Here is a 20,505-nt window from a genome sequence, read left to right as displayed (position 1 = left end):
TCCATTCCACCTACTCGAACTAGTCATTTTGGCTTGGGAACTGCTTCTTGCCTTTCTCAAGTTAGGCTGAAAGACACGGGCAAAGACAAGAGCGGGCTTGATGCGTGATGAAGTAAGGTTGGGAGTGGCTTTTGGTTGATGGTTCAACCATTAGTCCGGGTTACAGACACACTATATGAGAGGAGAGGCGGACCATTAGTATGGACTTTGGACACACTATCTCTCGAAGGAGAGGCGGAAGGGGGAGCAGAGGACGAAGCGGGATGGCGGGCAGGCAGAGGAGAGGCACGCAAGAGGCGGAAGCATAGGCGCGGTGAGGCGCGAGAGGAGAGAGAGCAAAAGGAGAGGGCGAGAGAGAGAGAGAGAGAGAGAGAGAGAGAGAGAGAGAGGAAGAAGAAAAAGAAGAAGAAGATACATTAATGTCTTGCAAAAGACCCAACGGGTCTATGAGACAAAAGGTGTACAATGTGTCCATGGAATCTCATCGTGGGAAAAAAAGACAACATAACAAAAAAAAGACAATAGAACAAAATCATGGAGAAGTCAGGTGTAGTTAGTGGTCACGATTAACAGGTGACTACACCTCGCTTTCTCCATGATTTTCTCCACTTTTGACTTTTCTCTTTCATCTAATTATGCCCACTTACTAATCTCCTAAATGCCTCACCTCGCAACTTAGAATGCATTTGCCTACTAATGCCCTGAGACTGAGAAGCTTCAAGAATTACAAGAAGTCGTTCAAAAGTTGCACCACCACTTTGCTTACAAGTCTTGGTGGCCATTTTCCTCTCTGCAAACTCCAGAAGGGAGTGGACCCCGGGGAAGGAAGGGCCACGGGGGAAACTGGTGAGGGAGTTTCCACCCTCCTTTTGGTCATTATCGCCACGTTGACCACACTCAAAAACCCATAACTTTCGGTTCTATCATTCTCTCTCTACTAGAAGTGTTTGTAATGCACAGCATCCTTAGCTCAGTCGGATAGAGCAACAACCTTCTAAGTTGAAGGTCACATGTTCAAGTCCTATAGGATGCGGAAAGTGCACATTAGATCATGTACCTACACGAATGCTTTGCCCTTGTTCAGGGCTGGCGGGTTCTTCCTTTCAACCGAGCTTCGGTCAATTTTCGCTTACGTGGTATATGGGGTTATTCGCCCTCCCTTCACTTCTTAAACAGCCATGATTCCAAGAATCAACGCTCAACACATTTATATGAAACCCTTCAATTTATCATGGCTTGCAATCCACTTGAACAATTTGCTATTGTTCCATTGGTTCCCACAAGAAGTACTGATTTCTCCTTCTTCCTTCTTCCTTCTTGCAATCCTATATTTCTCCATTCAGCCTGGCAATCTCTTTCTCCATTCCATCTAACTATCTAGCATGTTGTTCCTTCATCTTAGCGATCTCCTCTTGTATTTCTGCCATCTCCCGTTCACGGTGATCTTCCTGGATAGTCAAAATTTCATTCAACAACTGTAGGAAATCTCTGGTAAGCACACCACGTTCGTTTGATTCTGTACTTGCATTGACTTGGGCATCAATCTTGTCAAGCACGTTTTTCAATTCTCCTTGCAATCCATCCCACCTGCTCAATCTGGTCATTTTGGCTGGGGAACTCCCTCCATCCTCTCTAAAACTACAGACCTCAAGGTGAGGCTCCACGAGGACATTGTGGAGACCAAAAGGGCGATTGACCGAGGGTGGGCTGCAGTAGTGAAGAAAGAAGTTGAGGAGTGGACACAGGTCACCAAGAGCCACAGGACACCACACACGCCCACTTTTATTCATGACACGATTGAGGAGAATAAAAGGAGCAAGATTCTGGCATCACATGTGTGTGGTTGGCTACAAGAAGGGGAGTCTACCAAGGCAAACGACACCATACTATGTCGAAAAATGGGCATAGGAGGAACACCATATATGGATGCATGGAGAGCAGGTAAGGACACCACACGTGCCCGCCCACTACTCGTCAAATTCAAGGATACCACCAGCCGGCAAGCATTCTTGATCATAGAGAAGCCCTAAAAGGTGATCTGGCCTATCATTGCCTTATATGAGTCAGTTATTGGTAGGGTGAGATGCCAGGGACGACTCTCTGAGGAGGTCTCTAGCACCATCAGAGTGAAACAAGGATGCCCACTATCACCGACCCTCTTTGGACTCCACATAGATGAGATCTCAAACTTCATTGATAGAGATGGAGGAGCTTCTCTAGGAGGTATTCTTGTTCCATCCTTTATATGCTGATGATATTGTACTCATTGCAGATTCTGAGGAGGGGCTACAGAAAGCACATGGATACTTTACAGGATTTTTGCACACAAAGGGGGCTCTCAGTCAACCTTGGGAAAACCAAAGTCATGGTATTCCACACCTCCTACCCAACTGCAAGTTGTACATAGATCACTTACATGGCTGGCACGGTTGAGGTGGTGCACTCATAATACATATGTCTTATCTCAAAGCTACCTTCACTCTATGAAATACGCAACAGACAATAGACTCACTAGAGGATATGCAGCTCTAGCCCTATTGGAGAGGCAATGTTTCCAGACGCATTTTCAGGAACCGAGGACGAAGGGTTGGCTTTTTGACACCCTAGTCACCCCGGCACTTATGCATGCGCCCCCTTCTTGGCACCAAATTTATCCCCGACAGATCGGCAACGCATAGAGCACCCCTAGATCATGATGTTATCACAAATGATACGCAGTAAGCAATCTGTTCCACACCAGATCATCCAGATAGTTTGCTACGGCTCCTATGTTGATGGAGGCCCTGTTCCAAACAGTCACTTATATACACAGGGTGAGGGAGATGGATCCACTTCGACTCCCCCGACTTGCACTATAGTCATCACAGCAAAGGAGAGCATTCATCCTAGTATGGCATAGTACTTACTTGGTTTCAGGCACATGGATTACAGATGAACCGGCTGGCTCCATTTTAGTATGGTCCAGATTCCTCATACATTAGGCTTACACAAGGACAAGAACCGTGTGATCCGATATGATCTATTGGGCCTATACACATGTAATACATGGGTAGGCCCATTGCCTACCAAGATGCAACACTATAGAGATCATTTCTTGAGATTCACAGCAGATGGTTTCATACATAGACGAAGTTATCTCAATGCCTTCATGTCTCATGCTATGAGGATAGCCATTGGCCAGCTTGAGGATAGAGACAGGCACAGCTGAGCAGATACCTAGAGAAAGAAAGAAAGAAAGATATATCAAGCGTCTACTAAAGACCCAATGGGCCTATGAGACCAAAGTGATACAATGATGTCCGTGGCATATCTCATCATGGAACGGAAAATAAAATAGAAACAAAAACATCAAGCACGGGGCTAATGAGTATGGCCGAGAGGTCTCCCTCAACTACGTCACGTGGAAAGGTAGCTCGATGGCGGTGAAGCATGTCCTAGATCTGGAGCTGATGAGAGGACAAGACGTGTACATTGTAGACTCTTTCAGACGAAGGTTGAGTCAGAGGAGCACTATGTTTGCCTGTGCCCAGTCTACTACGAGATCAGAGAGAGATTTCACTCTCTATTAAGAAAGGGCTTTGGAACCTTATCCCTGATCATCAAGTACCCAGATCAAAGGTACCTTGGACTCTTCCTACCGGAGCTCAGCCGACACAAAGAGTCACTAATCAAAGATCATCGCCCCCAACAGACCTCTCAGCTTACCATCACCAGTTTTTTCCAATCTAGAGGGGTGGATAGGGAAGCACCTGAGCCCATCACAGTGCTTGACCACAGTGCCCCCTCACAGCAGGTCCATGGGAGTCACATCAGATCGAGCACGCACACTCCAGAGAGCTAGACGCCCTCGTCCTGTCGAACCCCGGCCACCCCCCCGCACATCAGCCCAGATTCAGGAGATCCTGGCTTGCCATCGAGCAACCCATCCTCACAGCAGACTATCGACATCTCTAGCCTTCTTGTATCACCCATGATGGGCATCCTTGATGGGCCCTTTCCCAGCATACACGGTTCATTGACTGTTTTTTTTTCAACTCTCCCATATCTCATTACTTACTGTACCCTATACCTGGCATAGTAGGATCTAGATTTTTCATCTTGCATAGTCTGAGAGTCAGATCTTAGCTTTCAGTTTTCAGTTTTTGTTTACTGTTGCTCTTTCTCATTTCATCCATGACAGGATTTCATGCACACTATGTATACATCATTTTGGTCTCATCGACCCTTTGGGTCTTTTGAAGACGTTAATATATCTTTCTTTCTTAGTTTCTTCCTCTCTTCTTCTCTACTTCATCTCTGATTTCCAACAATTGTATATGTGTTGACTAAAGAGAATAATGCTCCACAACAAAAAAAACAAGAGTTGCAACTACACTGCATGCCATATAGAAAATCTTGAACTTTGCACCGCTTCTAGACAAGCATTGGCTGCTTTCAGAACACCATGTCACCTTGCTCCAATGTGCCCTTAAGTTCAGGGTCAAGGGGCAAGGGAAGGGACCAGGAGATGTTGAGGGGGAAGCCCCCAAATCCTAGCTGGATACTAACCATCCTGCTGTCTAATCCCGGTTGTAGATATTCACCTGTATTGCTATTTGCATGATGCTTTGGCTTGGCCTTGCGTTTTACAAATTTGTTACTTTAGATTTCAACCAGACCACTTTATTTAAAAGTGATTAATGGGTGTCTCCCTTACATCAACCATAATGTATTTTAGAAACATTGTCAGCTTACCAGATAGAGCACCATGACTAGGCCCATACCCTGATTCATTCCCCAAAGACCATATAATGATACTTGGATGGTTCTTGTCTCTCTCCACCATATTCACGGTGCGCTCGAGCATGGCATGTGTCCAATTGAGATCCCAAGTCAACTGCTCTTTTGAATCAGGATTTGATGTAGAATCAAATCCATGGGTTTCTATGTTTGCCTCATCGATCAAATAAAGACCAAACAAATCACAAAGCTCGTACCATCTTGAATGTTGTGGGTAGTGACTGTTTCTAACAGCGTTTATATTGTGTTGCTTCATAAGCACAATATCCTGCAAGAGAACCAATACTTCAGCAGGTAAATAAAACAAATCATAATAGGATCTTAATTTGACTGGAGAAAATAATATTACTAAATGACAGCATCTCAACCTTGATCATGCAAGCTTCAATATTTGTTTTTCCTAGCCGTGGATGGTGTTCGTGCCGGTTCACACCAGTTATCATTACAGGCTTCTTATTTACAAGTAGCTCCTTATAGCCACGAGCAACATGCCGCACACCAACTTGGCATGCTTCTACGTCAACACATTCATTTGAAGCATCCTTTAGTAGAACAACTAGTGTATACAAGCTTGGCTGCAAAAGAGCATATGTTTGGGTCAGTACCTTGAAAAGAGAGTACTTGAATTTCTAGAACACAGACCTTAATACAGGTATGGGATGCAGAAGACAGTATACTTGTTCTGCAGACCAGAGCTTGGGATCACAAAATTCGGCTTTCAGTGTCTTCCTGGTCCAAGAGCCTATGGAAAGCTGTGCTTTGTCCTCAGGTATCAATCTAGCTCTCTCTGACATAGGCCCGTTCTTTGATTCAAAGAGAACACCTTCAACCAAATGATGGGACAAACTCTCCTTCACACCATGTTGATGAGATGCCTCTAACAAAATTTCAACCTATCCAAACCATGCAATGGTGAGAAGTCAAGCAGTTCAAAAACCATCCCATGAAATTGTCTTACAGACCCATGCACTAAGGACCATGCATCAGTAAGAACCAAAAAACAAGCCTTGTTTTTTGCAGGTATGTACAGTATGAATATGATATGGAGATGGAAAGTCCTGAATAAATATCATCAAGGTGAAATACTTAACATTGATCTCATGGGAGGCTTATGGGTTCCAATTTCCAAATATTTGCACTTTCAGTTTGCAGAGAACAGTGAAGACACTTAAAAGACTCACTCAAAATGCAGCAAATACCTAAACTACTGCGTTCTTTATTGCCAACATAAACTGAGAATATACAACTGCTGCAACTATTTACGTGTTGAGAATCAGCAAAGCCCTGGATCTTGCTCTGGAAGATGATGTGCGCTCAAGTTGCCTAATGGAAAGTCTGCTGCTGATTGCTGGGTTCTCAAGGGCATAAAGAGTGCTTACTTTTGATTTAAATATGCCCATGGCAGTCCCCCAAGTGCAGGTCAGCCTGGTTGACCAAGTTGAACTTCAAAAAATTAATGTTTTTACTGTACTTTTCAGCAAGGTGGACAGATCTGCGTTTTTTTCTCAGAAGTGCTGCTGGCCGCCTGCCTCTTCCAGGCGTTTCTTCTCAGCAGCCCGTGGTCCTTCTTCATCAGTTTGACCTCTGAGAACACCTATTTTCTACACTGTTTTTCAGGGCAGCAACACATAGGTTGCTGCATTTTTCTGCAGGTGGCTGTCTACAATAGTTTGCAGCAGTTCTCAGCATTCATACCCCCCCCTAGTGCTGGTCGCCTGTTTTGTACAAGCCAACAGCAGCATATTTGCTGCGTTTTTTTCTTCTACAGGTTTATGATGCTGATTTGCTAATCTGGGGCTTGGGTGTACCTATTTCTTCTGCATTTCCAGATTCAGCCCTTTCTACTGCCCCGAATACCTCTGTGTTTTCAGATTTGCAGCCATGGTTGCTGCGTTTTTTCTGAACTAATCTTTGTTGGGGTAAAGGCATTATGCCCACCCTTATAGTGTGTACTAGCCCATAAGTTTTATAGTACATAGTACACTTAGTACTTTTAATGTACTAAGTGCACTATGTGTACTAGTGCAAATATACATGTGTGATAGGGGAGACACACACTCATACTGTGAGTTGACTTATCCCCACATGTCTCTCTCTCTCTCTCTCCCTTCTTCTCTGTGTGTCTCCCACATGAAACCCTAACTCTCTACAGCTGAGCTTTTGAGCTCCCTTCAACTGGTATCAGAGCTCCGGTTTTAGGGTTACATTTTTTTTAGGGTTTTTTTTCTCAGCAGTAGAGCTGCTTTACTAGGGCGGCCTGCTTCTGGTTGGGAGAACTTGCTGTCGTACAGCTGTGGGTGAAGCGAAGGGTTTTACGGCTTGCAGATCGTCACACGAGCCGGCAAGGATGGTGCGGTGAGCGTGGAACGAACACGCGAATACACGGCAGGTGACTTTCTCGAAGCGTCGTGGGGGATTGTTGAAAAAGGCCCACGATCTCTCCGTTTTGTGCGACACAAAGATCCCCGTCATCGCTTCATCTGTGCCGTGGCCGTCTCGCCACACTCCGTCCAGTGCTTTCCCATGCGCCTGCCTCGCTCCCGTCGCATGCGCCTGCATCTTGGTCGCCTTCAGCAAAGCAGCTCCCATCGTCGTCCCCTCCAGCACCATATGTAGATAGGCGAACCAGCTTAGGCTTCTGTGTATAGAAGCTTCCACCAGCTGCTGCAGTCCAAAGAGCTCCCGTCTGCACACAAAAGCTCCCGTCTGCACATACTTTCTGTAGCTCGCCTGAGGAGCTCGTCGTCTGTTGCCTTTCAACGATGCTCCCGTCATGTCAACAACTAGCAGCACCTCATCAGAGCAAATACGACTCCCCCCCTTTTCCTGAAAAGGAAATCAAAAATTGTCTGAGGTATTTGCTTCAATTTTTTGGGATTTGCATGTCCATTTTCATCAATTTGAGGAGGTACAGGTCCTAATGGCTCAGATTTGAGCACAATTGGCAACAATTGGGTGACATTGGTCACATTCCGGGTCAATTGGCAGGAAATTGGGTGTCAACATTTGGGGCTTTTGATGTAATTGTGCCATTGGGCATTCATACATGCTGTATGATGTGAGCAATCTCACATTCGGGGCAAAATTGCAGGAAATTGGAGTGCAAATCAAAGGGCTTTTGTACCAATTGGGTTGATTTGCATGCAGGCACTGGCATTTGATGCTTTGGGCAATGTGTTGATGCCTGTCAAGCACTCAATGTGCCAGTAAATCAAGGGGCTTTTATGTATTGGATGTATATGTGGCCATGGATGCCTTCATGTGTATTAATGTACTATTCATGATCAAAAATTGATCTTGAATCAAGGGGCTTTTCAAGATTTTGTGCTTGTTGAACTTGGCAAAGCAGCAGGGAAAACTTTTATGCCTTGAACCCTCAGAAATCCACTTGCAGTCAAGGGGCTTTTGCCCAATTTCTGTCCGGGACTGTTGTATGCAGTGGTAGGGACTGTCAAGGTCTGATTTTCACTCATTTGGACAGCCAGGAGAGCATTTATTGCTACTGTACTTGCTGGTACAGATTTGGTACAACTTTGTACAAGTTTTGGCATGGCTGTACACTGATTTGAATGAGGAAAAAGCTCATTTTCAGCTGCTGTACTTGCCGGTACAGATTTGGTACATCATTGGTGAGCACTTAGTACTGTTGTACAGTATTTTGGAAGGGGAACAGAGCACATCTAAGGTGCTGTCATAAATCTGCAGAAGCAACCAGATTTTGGTGATTTTATCACATTCAGTGGGAGGAGAGTTGCATTCGTGCTTCCGCAGTGGGAGATAAACTTTGGGAGAACAACTGTGAGCACTTTGTGTGCTTTGGTGCAGTGTTTGCACATCTTGCAGGGAGTCAGGCATCGACTGTGTCAAAGGTTGCATATTGCTATGGCAACCACAGGTGAGAGCTCTTCATTGCTTCACATCAAAAACCTTGAAGGCTCACATAATTATGACATTTGGCAAACCCAATGCTATAATGTGTCGCTCCAGAAGAAGCAGCACAAGCCCATCAAAGAAAGGGTTGTAATGCCCGCTTCTCTTACTGCTGAAGAATGGGAAGATATGGATGAGCTGGCAAGATCCACCATCATGTTGTCTGTGTCAGACACTTTACTTTTCAGCATACGTGAAGAGAAGACAGCTTGGGGAATGTGGCAGAGATTGCAGGACTTGTATGCCCAGCAAAGTGCCTCAAGCAAAGTGTATTGGTTGAAAGAACTCATAGGTCTTCAAATGAAGGAAGGGGCGTCTATGACAGCCCATCTAAATGAGTTTAATGGTGTTGTCAGCCAGGTCATCAATCAAAAGTTGGCAATGGACAATGAGTTCAAAGCCACCTTTCTCTTATGCACTTTGCCAGAGAGTTGGGACACATTCAGGACAGCCACTAGCAATTCAAATGCTATGCTATCATATGCAGATGTGGAGGCTGCTGTCCTTCAAGAGGAGATGAACAGGAAGAACAACTCTGTTGGAAAGTCCAATGCAATGAATGCACGTGGGAGATCCCAGCAAAGGGGTAAAAGCCAAGAACAGGGAAGGAGCAAGTCCCGCTCCAAAAAGGACTTGGAATGTCATTATTGTGGCAAGAAGGGACATTTCAAAAAGCAATGCTACGAATGGAAGAATGATCAAAAGGAAAAGAGCAAAGGCAAAGACAAAGACAAAGAAGAAGCCAAAGATGCAAAGCCAAAGGGCAAAAGTGGAGTCAAGATTGAAGAAGTCAATGTGTCACATGCAGGTGACAGTGAGAATGAAGTCCTATTCATGTCTTCACTTGATGCCCATTCACTCCATGCAGGAGATGGTCATGGTATGCACTCATGGATCATTGATTCAGGTGCCTCCTTTCATGTCACGGGTTGCAGAGACTTGTTTGTCAGGTATACTGCTGGCAATGAAGGAGTGGTTTATTTGGGTGATAACCATGCATACAAGATTCTTGGCAGAGCTGATGTGAGGCTTGTGTTTTCAGATGGCTCACAGCTTATGCTCCATGATGTCAGGCATGTGCCTGAGATCAAGAAGAATCTGCTTTCTACTGGACAGCTTGATGATGCTGATTATGTTACCACATTTGGTCGTGGAAAGTGGAAAATTAGTAAGGGCTCACTGGTTGTTGCCAGAGGCTCTAAGGTGGACACTCTTTACTTCATGCATGCAGGTGTTTGTCACCATGCTAATGTAAATGCAACCGAGCTGCCGGAAATCTCTATGTGGCATAGCCGGTTGGGACACATGAGTGTCAAGGGAATGGAGCAATTGTCTCGTTTGGGTTACTTGCCTTCTCTAAAGTTTTCAAGTTTTCAATTTTGTGAGCATTGTATATATGGTAGGCAACTACAGTGCCCCCACAAGAAAGCTCTTGGACAGAAAGATGCTCAGTTAGAGCTCGTGCATACAGATGTATGTGAGATGCCTCAGCTTTCTTTGGGAGGGGCAAAATATTTCGTGTCTTTTATTGATGATGCCACACGCAAGGTGTGGGTTTATCCTCTTCGTTTGAAGAGTGAGTGTTTGAGAAGTTTGTTGCTCATGTTGAGAATCAAACTGGCAAAACACTGAAGGCTTTGCGTTCCGACAATGGTGGAGAGTATATGTCCAAACAGTTTCAGGACTTTTGTGCTGCTAAAGGCATCAAGAGGGAGCACTCTTCTCCTTATGATCCTCCACAAAACGGGACAGCAGAGAGGATGAACAGGACCATTCAGGAGAAGGTCTGTTCTATGTTGTCACATGCTGCGTTACCTCATGGTTTTTGGGCTGAAGCTGTTATGACAGCCGTTCATCTTATAAACAGGTGACCTAACACGAGGCTTGGTGGAAAAGTGCCAGAGGAAGTATGGACAAAGAAGGTTTTGCCATGCAAGTGGGTTTACAGGCTCAAAGTTGCACCTGATGCAAAGCCAAGATACAAAGCTAGGTTAGTGGCTAAGGGCTTCAAGCAGGAATATGGTGTGGACTTTGATGAAATCATCTCTCCAGTGGTCAAAATGACCACACTTAAGAGCTGTATTAGCTTTGGTTGCTCATGATGATCTGGATTTGATTCAAATGGATGTGAAGACTGCTTTTCTTCACGGTGATCTCCATGAGGAGATATATATGCAACAGCCAGAGGGTTATGCAGTGAATGGAAAGGAGAAGCTTGTATGCAAGCTGAAAAAGAGTCTTTATGGGCTCAAACAAGCACCAAGGGAATGGTATTGAATGGGAGATTTAAGTAGGGTTACAGTTCATGTGGGAGACATACACAGAGAAGCAAGGGGGAGAGAGAGAGAGAGCTGTGGGGATAAGTCAACTCACCAAGATGAGTGTGTGACTCCCCTATCACACATGTATATTGCACTAGTACACAGTGTGCACTTAGTACATTAAAAGTACTAAGTGTACTATGTACTATAACTTATAGGCTTGTACACACTATAAGGGTGGACATAATGCCTTTACCCCAACAACCTCCCACTTAAAGGCAAAGTACCCTTAAATGAAGAAAAAGAAAAATCAGCATGTACATGATAATATACAAGGCCATATCAAGGCTGAAACTCGCCTCATCCAATGCCCATCAAGTGTCTGCAATGAGCAAACCGCTCTGGAGGCAAACTCTTTGTCAACAGATCAGCCGGGTTGTCATCCGTATGAATCTTAACAAGCTGAATTTGCTTGTTCTCTATCACCTCTCTGATGAAGTGATACTTCACATCCACATGCTTCGTCTTTGCATGAAAGACAGGGTTCTTTGCCAACTGGATGGCACTCTGACTATCACAATGCAACAATGGAATATCCCCTGTATAACCCAAATCAACCACTAACCGAGATAGCCATAATGCCTCCTTGCAAGCCTCTGTGGCTGCAATATACTCGGCCTCTGTAGTAGATAAGGCTGTGCACTTCTGCATCCTGGATATCCATGACACAGCACCTCCTGTAAATGTAAATACATAACCGGTAGTAGACTTCCGGTTATCTGGATAACCGGCATAATCCGAATCCGTGTAACCATGCACTAGTGTATCCTGTTTGCCAAAGCATATGCACATATCCTGTGTGCCCTTCAGGTATCTCATGACACCTTTCACTGCTTCCCAATGCTTCTTGCCAGGGTTGGCCATGTATCTAGAAACCACTCCCACTGCAAATGCAATGTCCGGCCTAGTAGCAACCATGGCATACATGAGACTGCCACAAGCTGAAGCATACGGAATCTTGGCCATATCAGCCCTGCCACTATCCGACTGTGGGCTGTCCATAGCACTGAGTTTCACATATGGAGGCAAAGGAGTACTAGTCTTCTTCCCCCCGTCCAAAATTGAACCTCTCCAAAACTTTGCCAATGTATTCCTTCTAAGACAAATACAACACATGCTGATTTCTGTCGCGAAGTATCCGCATACCCAAAATGTGATTTGCATCACCTAAATCTTTCATATCAAAGGTTTGATGCAACCTCTGCTTCAAGGTATCCATCTCCTTACGAGATTTCCCGGCAATCAACATATCATCAACATACAAGATAAGGATCAATAGACTGCCATCCAAAGCTTTCTTGGTGTATAAGCAGTGATCTATGTCACTTCTCCTGAATTTCTGGGATTTCATGAATGTATCAAATTTATGATACCATTCTCTTGGTGCCTGTTTCAGCCCATAAACACTCTTTTTCAGCTTGCATACAAGCTTCTCCTTTGCACTCACTGCATAACCCTCTGGCTGTTGCATATATATCTCCTCATGGAGATCACCGTGAAGAAAAGCAGTCTTCACATCCATCTGAATCAAGTCCAGATCATCATGTGCAAAAAAAGCTAACACAGCTCTAAGTGTGGTCATTTTGACCACTGGAGAGAAGATGTCATCAAAGTCCACACCATATTCCTGCTTGAAGCCCTTAGCCACTAACCTGGCTTTGTATCTTGGCTTTGCATCTGGTGCAACTTTGAGCCTGTAAACCCACTTGCAAGGCAAAACCTTCTTGCCTGCAGGCAAATGCACCAACTTCCATGTTCCATTTTTATGGAGAGAATCCATCTCTGACTTCATGGCACGCTCCCAAAGAGCCTTGTCTGCCCTCTGTAAAGCCTCCTTATAACATGAGGGCTCCCCACAGTCAGTAACCATCAAGTAGTCAACCCCTGGAACAAACCTGTCAGGGGCTCTGGAGGGTCTAGTGGACCTCCGTACCCAATGACCATCATTTGCAGGTTGCTGTCCAGCCTGCATATCACCCATTGGTGGCTCCTGTTCCATGCCATAAGGCTGAAAAATCATACCCGGTATCTCCTCTAACTGTGGTATATCCATAGGGATATCTTCTGCCATCTCTGGCTGTCCATTTGGACCATTTTCAGCACCATTTAAGGGCTGGTTTTGCTGTTGTAATGGCTGATTTACAGCCCTTGGTTGTTGTCCATGATGTCCATCATCATCAAAGATGACTCTGCTAGGTCCTGTTGCCTTGCAGGCTCCTTATACATGCATGTTTCATCAAAAATGACATCATTGCTACGTATAATCTTTCTATTCACGGGATCCCAAAGTCTATACCCCATTTCACCTCTGTCACCATATCCTAGGAATATGCATTTGTGAGACTTAGGATAAAGTTTGGTGCACATTTCCCTGCGTACGTGCACGTACGCAACGCAACCAAACACTCTCAAGTGCTTGTATGACGGAGGCTTCCCTGTCCATACTTCTTCTGGCACTTTCCCACCAAGTCTCGTGTTAGGTGACCTGTTTATAAGATGAACGGCTGTCATAACAGCTTCAGCCCAAAAACCATGAGGTAATGCAGCATGTGACAACATAGAACGGACCTTCTCCTGAATGGTCCTGTTCATCCTCTCTGCTGTCCCGTTTTGTGGAGGATCATAAGGAGTAGAGAGCTCCCTCTTGATGCCTTTAGCATCACAAAAGTCCTGAAACTGTTTGGACATATACTCTCCACCATTGTCGGAACGCAAAGCCTTCAGTGTTTTGCTAGTTTGATTCTCAACAAGAGCAACAAACTTCTCAAACACTGAGAATGTATCACTCTTCAAACGAAGAGGATAAACCCACACCTTGCGTGTGGCATCATCAATAAAAGACAAAGTATTTTGCCCCTCCCAAAGAAAGCTGAGGCATCTCACATACATCTGTATACACAAGCTCTAACTGAGCATCTTTCTGTCCAAGAGCATTCTTGTGGGGGCACTGTAGTTGCCTACCATATATACAATGCTCACAAAACTGAAAACTTGAAAACTTTAGAGAAGGCAAGTAACCCAAACGAGACAATTGCTCCATTCCTTTGACACTCATGTGTCCCAACCGGCTATGCCACATAGAGATTTCCGGCAGCTCGGTTGCATTTACGTTAGCATGGTGACAAACACCTGCATGCATGAAGTAAAGAGTGTTCACCTTAGAGCCTCTGGCAACAACCAGTGAGCCCTTACTAATTTTCCACTTTCCACGACCAAATGTGGTAACATAATCAGCATCATCAAGCTGTCCAGTAGAAAGCAGATTCTTCTTGATCTCAGGCACATGCCTGAAATCATGGAGCATAAGTTGTGAGCCATCTGAAAACACAAACCTCACATCAACTCTGCCAAGAATCTTGCATGCATGGTTATCACCCAAATAAACTACTCCTTCATTGCCAGCAGTATACCTGACAAACAAGTCTCTGCAACCTGTGACATGAAAGGAGGCACCTGAATCAATGATCCATGAGTGCATACCATGACCACCTATAAGAAGTGAATGGGCATCAAGTGAAGACGTGAATAGGACCTCATCCTCACTGTCACCTGCATGTGACACATTGATTTCTTCAATCTTGACTCCACTTTTGCCCTTTGGCTTTACATCTTTGGCTTCATCTTTGTCTTTGTCTTTGCCTTTTCCCTTTTCTTTTTGATCATTTTTCCATTTGTAGCATTGCTTTTTGATGTGTCCCTTCTTGCCACAATAATGGCATTCCAAGTCCTTTTTGGAGCGAGACTTGCTCCTTCCCCGTTCTTGGCTTTTACCCCTTTGCTGGGATCTCCCACGTGCATTCATTGCATTGGACTTTCCAACAGAGTTGTTTTTCCTGTTCATCTCCTCTTGAAGGAGAGCACCCTCAACATCTGCATATGACAGCATAGCATTCGAATTGCTAGTGGCTGTCCTGAATGTGTCCCAACTCTCTGGCAAAGTGCATAAGAGAAAAGTGGCTTTGAACTCATCGTCCATTGCCAACTTTTGATTTATAACTTGGCTGACAATACCATTAAACTCATTTAGATGGGCTGCCATAGACCCCCATCTAAACTCATGAAGGAAGGGGCTGCCATAGACGCCCCTTCCTTCATCTGAAGACCTATGAGTTTCTTCAACCAATACATTTTGCTTGAGGCACTTTGCTGGGCATACAAGTCCTGCAATCTCTGCCACATTCCCCAAGCTGTCTTCTCTTCACGAATGCTGAAAAGTAAAGTGTCTGACACAGATAACATGATAGTAGATCTTGCCAGCTCATCCATATCTTCCCACTCTTCAGCAGTAAGAGAAGCGGGCTTTACACCCCTTTCTTTGATGGGCTTGTGCTGCTTCATCTGGAGCAACACATTATAGCACTGGGTTTGCCAAATATCATAGTTATGTGAGCCTTCAAGCTTCTTGATGTGAAGCAATGAAGAGCTCTCACCTGTGGTGGTTGCCATAGCAATATGCAACCTCTCAATGCCTGACTCCCTGCAAAATGTGCAAACACTGCACCAAAAAGCACACAAAGTGCTCACAGTTGTTCTCCCAAGTTTATCTCCCATTGTGGAAGCACGAATGCAACTTTTCTCCCACTGTATGTGATGAAATCACCAAAATCTGGTTGCTGCAGATTTAGGACAGCACCTTAAATGTGCTCTGTTGCCCTTCCAAAGTACTGTACAGCAGTACTAAGTGCTCACCAATGATGTACCAAACCTGTACCGGCAAGTTCAGCAGCTGCAATTGAACCTTTTTCTCACTCAAATCAGTGTACAGCCATGCCAAAACTTGTACAAAGCTGTACCAAATCTGTACCAGCAAGTACAGTAGCAATAAATGCTCTCCTGGCTGTCCAAATGAGTGAAAATCAGACTTTTACAGTCCCGAACACTGCATACAACAGTCCCGAACAGAAATTGGGCAAAAGCCCCTTGACTGCAAGCTGATTTCTGAGGATTCAAGGCATAAAAGTCTTGCCTGCTGCTTTGCCAAGCTTAACAAGCATAAAATCTTGAAAAGCCCCTTGATATAAGATCAATTGCTGATCATACATGGTACATTGACCCACATGAAGGCATCCAGAGTCTTCACGATGCTTCCCCTTGGCCACATATACATTCAATACATGAAAGCCCCTTGATTTACAGGCACATTGAGTGCTTGTCAAGCATCAACACATTGCCCAAAGCATCAAATGCGATTGCCTGCATGCAAATAAATCCAATCGGCACTAAAGCCCCTTGATTAGCACTGCAATTTGCTGCAATTTTGCCCAAATGTGCGATTTCTCACATCATACAGCATGTATGACTGCTTAATTGCACAATTACATCAAAAGCCCCAAATTTTGAAATCCAATTTCCTGCAAATTGATCCTGATTGTGACCAATGTCACCCAATTTTGCCAATTTTGCTCAAAAATTGAGCAATTCGGCACCTGTACCTGCTCAATTGATGATTGTGTCTGCTCAATTGCAAATCCCAAAAAAAAATTGAAGCATGTACCTCGTAAATTTCTGAATTTTTGGTTGCAGAAAAAAAAAGGGATGATGAAATTGGTGCTACTGCAGAAATCTGATGCTGATGGCCCTACTCGTTGCTGTGCGTGTACGGATGGCTGGCTGCGCCTGGTTGGCTGAGCAGCCTACGCTGCTGGCTGGGGTTCGTGCAGGTGTACCGCACTATGTGGCAGCTCCGCAGTCTGCCTTCGCCTACTGGTTAGCGCTTCTACACGCTTCCGCTGCGTTCACATATTGCTGCCTTCGCCGCCTCCGCTTGGTGTGAACAAGGAGCAGCTCCGTCGGGTGATTAGCCACCCGTAAGCACTGGCCCAGTGCGAGCAGACCCTGACCAGAATAGGACTGGCGAGCAAAGAAAGGCCAGTCGCGTGTAGGTGGTGCGCGTGAGTAGGTTGCCGGGCTACCCGTCGCACGTCGCCGAACTTGCCCAAGGCCAGCGCTGCTATTGACGCGAACTCGAATCCAGGTACAACGCTCACGTATTGCTGCCCAGCGCTGACACCTAGTCGACGTATTGCTGCCCAGCGCTGACACCTAGTCGACCTGCTTGCTGGCGGCGTTTAGCTCCTCACCTGCTACGAGCGCTGCTACAACTGTCACACTGCCTACGACTTAGTTTGCCCTGTTCTGCACAGGGCAGCTCCACATGTGCTTTAGCACCTACAAGAGATTCTGCCCACGCAGCACACACAGGCGACCAGTTCTGATGCAGCACGCAGGTCCGTACAGTACATGCAGGCTCTAATACCAGTTGAATGGGAGATTTAATTAGGGTTAGAGTTCATGTGGGAGACATACACAGAGAAGCAAGGGAGAGAGAGAGAGAGAGAGAGAGAGAGTTGTGGGGATAAGTCAACTCACCAAGATGAGTGTGTGACTCCCCTATCACACATGTATATTGCACTAGTACACATAGTGCACTTAGTACATTAAAAGTACTAAGTGTACTATGTACTATAACTTATGGGCTTGTACACACTATAAGGGTGGGCATAATGCCTTTACCCCAACAGGTATCATAAATTTGATACATTCATGAAATCCCAGGATTTCGGGAGGAGTGACATAGATCACTGCTTATACACCAAGAAAGCTTTGGATGGCAGTCTATTGATCCTCATCTTGTATGTTGATGATATGTTGATTGCCGGGAAATCTCGTAAAGAGATGGATGCCTTGAAGAAGAGGCTGCATCAGACCTTTGATATGAAGGATTTGGGTGATGCAAATCACATTTTGGGTATGCGGATACTTCGGGACAAAAATCGGCATGTGTTGTATTTGTCTCAGAAGGAATACATTGGCAAAGTTTTGCAGAGGTTCAATATGGAAGGGGGGAAGAAGACTAGTACTCCTTTGCCTCCATATGTGAAACTCTGTGCTATGGACAGCCCACAGTCGGATAGTGACATGGCTGATATGGCCAAGATTCCGTATGCTTCAGCTTGTGGCAGTCTCATGTATGCCATGGTTGCTACTAGGCCGGACATTGCATTTGCAGTGGGAGTGGTTACTAGATACATGGCCAACCCTGGCAAGAAGCATTGGGAAGCAGTGAAAGGTGTCATGAGATACCTGAAGGGCACACAGGATATGTGCATCTGCTTTGGCAAACAGGATGCATTAGTGCATGGTTACACGGATTCGGATTATGCCGGTCATCCAAATAACCGAAAGTCGACTACCGGTTATGTGTTTACATTCACACGAGGTACTGTGTCATGGATATCCAGGATGCAGAAGTACACAGCCTTATCTACTACAAAGGCCGAGTATATTGCAGCCACAGATGCTTGCAAGGAGGCATTATGGCTATCTCGGTTAGTGGTTGATTTGGGTTATACAGGGGATATTCCATTGTTGCATTGTGACAGTCAGAGTGCCATCCAGTTGGCAAAGAACCCTGTCTTTCATGCAAAGACGAAGCATGTGGATGTGAAGTATCACTTCATCAGAGAGGTGATAGAGAACAAGCTAATTCAGCTTGTCAAGATTCATACGGATGACAACCCAACTGATCTGTTGACAAAGAGTTTGCCTCCAGAGCGGTTTGCTCATTGCAAACACTTGATGGGCATTGGATGAGGCCAGTTTCAGCCTTGATATGGCCTTGTATATTATCATGTACATGCTGATTTTTTCTTTTCCTTCATTTAAGGGCACTTTGCCTTTTAGTGGGAGGTTGTTGGGGTAAAGGCATTATGCCCACCCTTATAGTGTGTACTAGCCCATAAGTTTTATAGTACATAGTACACTTAGTACTTTTAATGTACTAAGTGCACTATGTGTACTAGTGCAATATACATGTGTGATAGGGGAGTCACACACTCATACTGTGAGTTGACTTATCCCCACATGTCTCTCTCTCTCTCTCCTTTCTTCTCTGTGTGTCTCCCACATGAAACTCTAACTCTCTGCAGCTGAGCTTTTGAGCCCCCTTCAATCTTGCTAGTAGCTCTACCTTCACCTGGGCTTCATCTATTGGACCCGAAGGTACCTTCTCTTCAACCTTTTTTCTCATAGGAGGTGTGGACACTTGTTGACCTGAATTTTCAGGTTTGTAGCCCTTGTTTGCCTGCGTTTTCTTCTCCAGTGGACACAGATCACTTGCAAAGGGGGTTTCTTGTTTGGATTGTGGCTTTGGAGGCAGTTGGTACTTGAGGAGGATTCTGAATTTCTGATTTCAGTCAGCGTTTTGCTGATTTTGGAGCATCTATACCTACTATTTTTTGCTGCATAGCAGTGTTTTGGCTGCGTTTTGCTTCCCACAAGAGTTTTCTAAACTCAGAGGGGGCCTATCTCCAGCTACTTCACTTGAGGATCAGTTTCAGGAGCTCTTTTGTATTTGTGGAGACTTTCTGTGACAGGAGTTTACAGATTTTGGAGGAGAGCAGTGATCTTTTCAGAGATCCTGAGCAGAGTTTATTTTTTGTTCGAGCCTGTGTTCTTTGTAGTGTTTGCAGAACAAGGAGGGTGTTTTGCCCTTGAGGTGTGATCCTTTCACATGGATCATTTATTTGTTGTTGATTCTTGGGATCTGATTCTACTTCTGGAACAGTCTTCCACTATCTGTGATGCTTTTGAGGATTTTGTTACCACTACAGTTTATATTCTTGCTTCCCTTCCTCATTGTGAGGAGTCTTCCTCTGCCTCTCTTTGTGATGCTTCTGAGGATGCCCCTCCCCCTGCCAGTTCTGCAGGTTTGTTGTTTTGGAGGATGATTTTTTGAGCCCAGTGGGATGCTTTGGATCTGTGGTTGCTAACCGTACCTGGGACGCAGTGGCACTTCCAAAGTTTTTTGGATTTGGATCAGAATCACGTTGGGCTTGTACCTGTCTGACGACATTAGTTTTCAGAGGGGGATGTGGAGTCCTTTCATCTTGCGATGCCCACCTCAGTGGCGTGTACTTATGTACAGCATTGGGCAACTCATGGTACAGAGTTTGAGCAGATGGACCCCATCTTTTCTACAGAGTCTTTACATCTTGCGATGTCGACCTTTTCAGAGGATGCTTTTGTATCACATTTGGCTACTCTTGGTGCAGAGTTGGAGCATATTGACTCTATTTCTTTTGAGGTTTCCAGTGAGGAGCAGTTTGCTTCTCCCAGGATTGATTATATACAGGATCTGATCTTAGTTGGTTATTAGGTTTTTCATACCTTCTCCAGGCTGGATACACCACATTCGACTTCGGGGAGTGTTCTTACACTTGGGTTTGGAACCATTATTTGGAGCAGCACGTCTCGCAGCCTACATGGTTGTTTTCGTCCAGAGGAGCGGTGTACCTGGCAGCTTGTTCTGTTGCTTTTGTAGCTGAGGTGCTGAGGAGATTGCTTGTGAAGCTTTGTTGGTACCTATTTCTGTAGTCTTTCATCTTTGATCGAGGAAGGCGTCTCTGGCTTCTTGGAGTTCACTCAACTTCGGGTGCTCAGAGGGGGTGTTAGACATCATCCCCTTCTTGCTGGC

General features: G+C 45.1%; 1 protein-coding gene across 2 annotated transcripts in view; it reads right to left on the bottom strand.

Annotated features, from left to right (window-relative positions):
* The window catches only part of LOC147627766 (glycoside hydrolase family 2 protein), a 149,286-nt gene that overhangs the window by 64,735 nt on the left and 64,046 nt on the right, over window positions 1–20,505 (bottom strand). For both annotated transcript variants that reach the window (XM_086814725.1, XM_086814727.1), the window contains exons 7-9: window positions 5,457–5,672; window positions 5,148–5,354; window positions 4,735–5,047 (exon numbers count right to left, since the gene is read on the bottom strand). In XM_086814725.1, coding sequence (XP_086670851.1) covers window positions 4,735–5,047; window positions 5,148–5,354; window positions 5,457–5,672 — 736 coding nt within the window. The remainder of the gene's footprint in view (window positions 1–4,734; window positions 5,048–5,147; window positions 5,355–5,456; window positions 5,673–20,505) is intronic.

This window comes from Cibotium barometz, chromosome 20 (genome assembly GCF_041138505.1).
Source record: "Cibotium barometz isolate CiBa-2024 chromosome 20, ASM4113850v1, whole genome shotgun sequence".
Lineage (NCBI taxonomy): Eukaryota > Viridiplantae > Streptophyta > Polypodiopsida > Cyatheales > Cibotiaceae > Cibotium > Cibotium barometz.
This window is presented reverse-complemented; position numbering and strand designations above follow the sequence as displayed.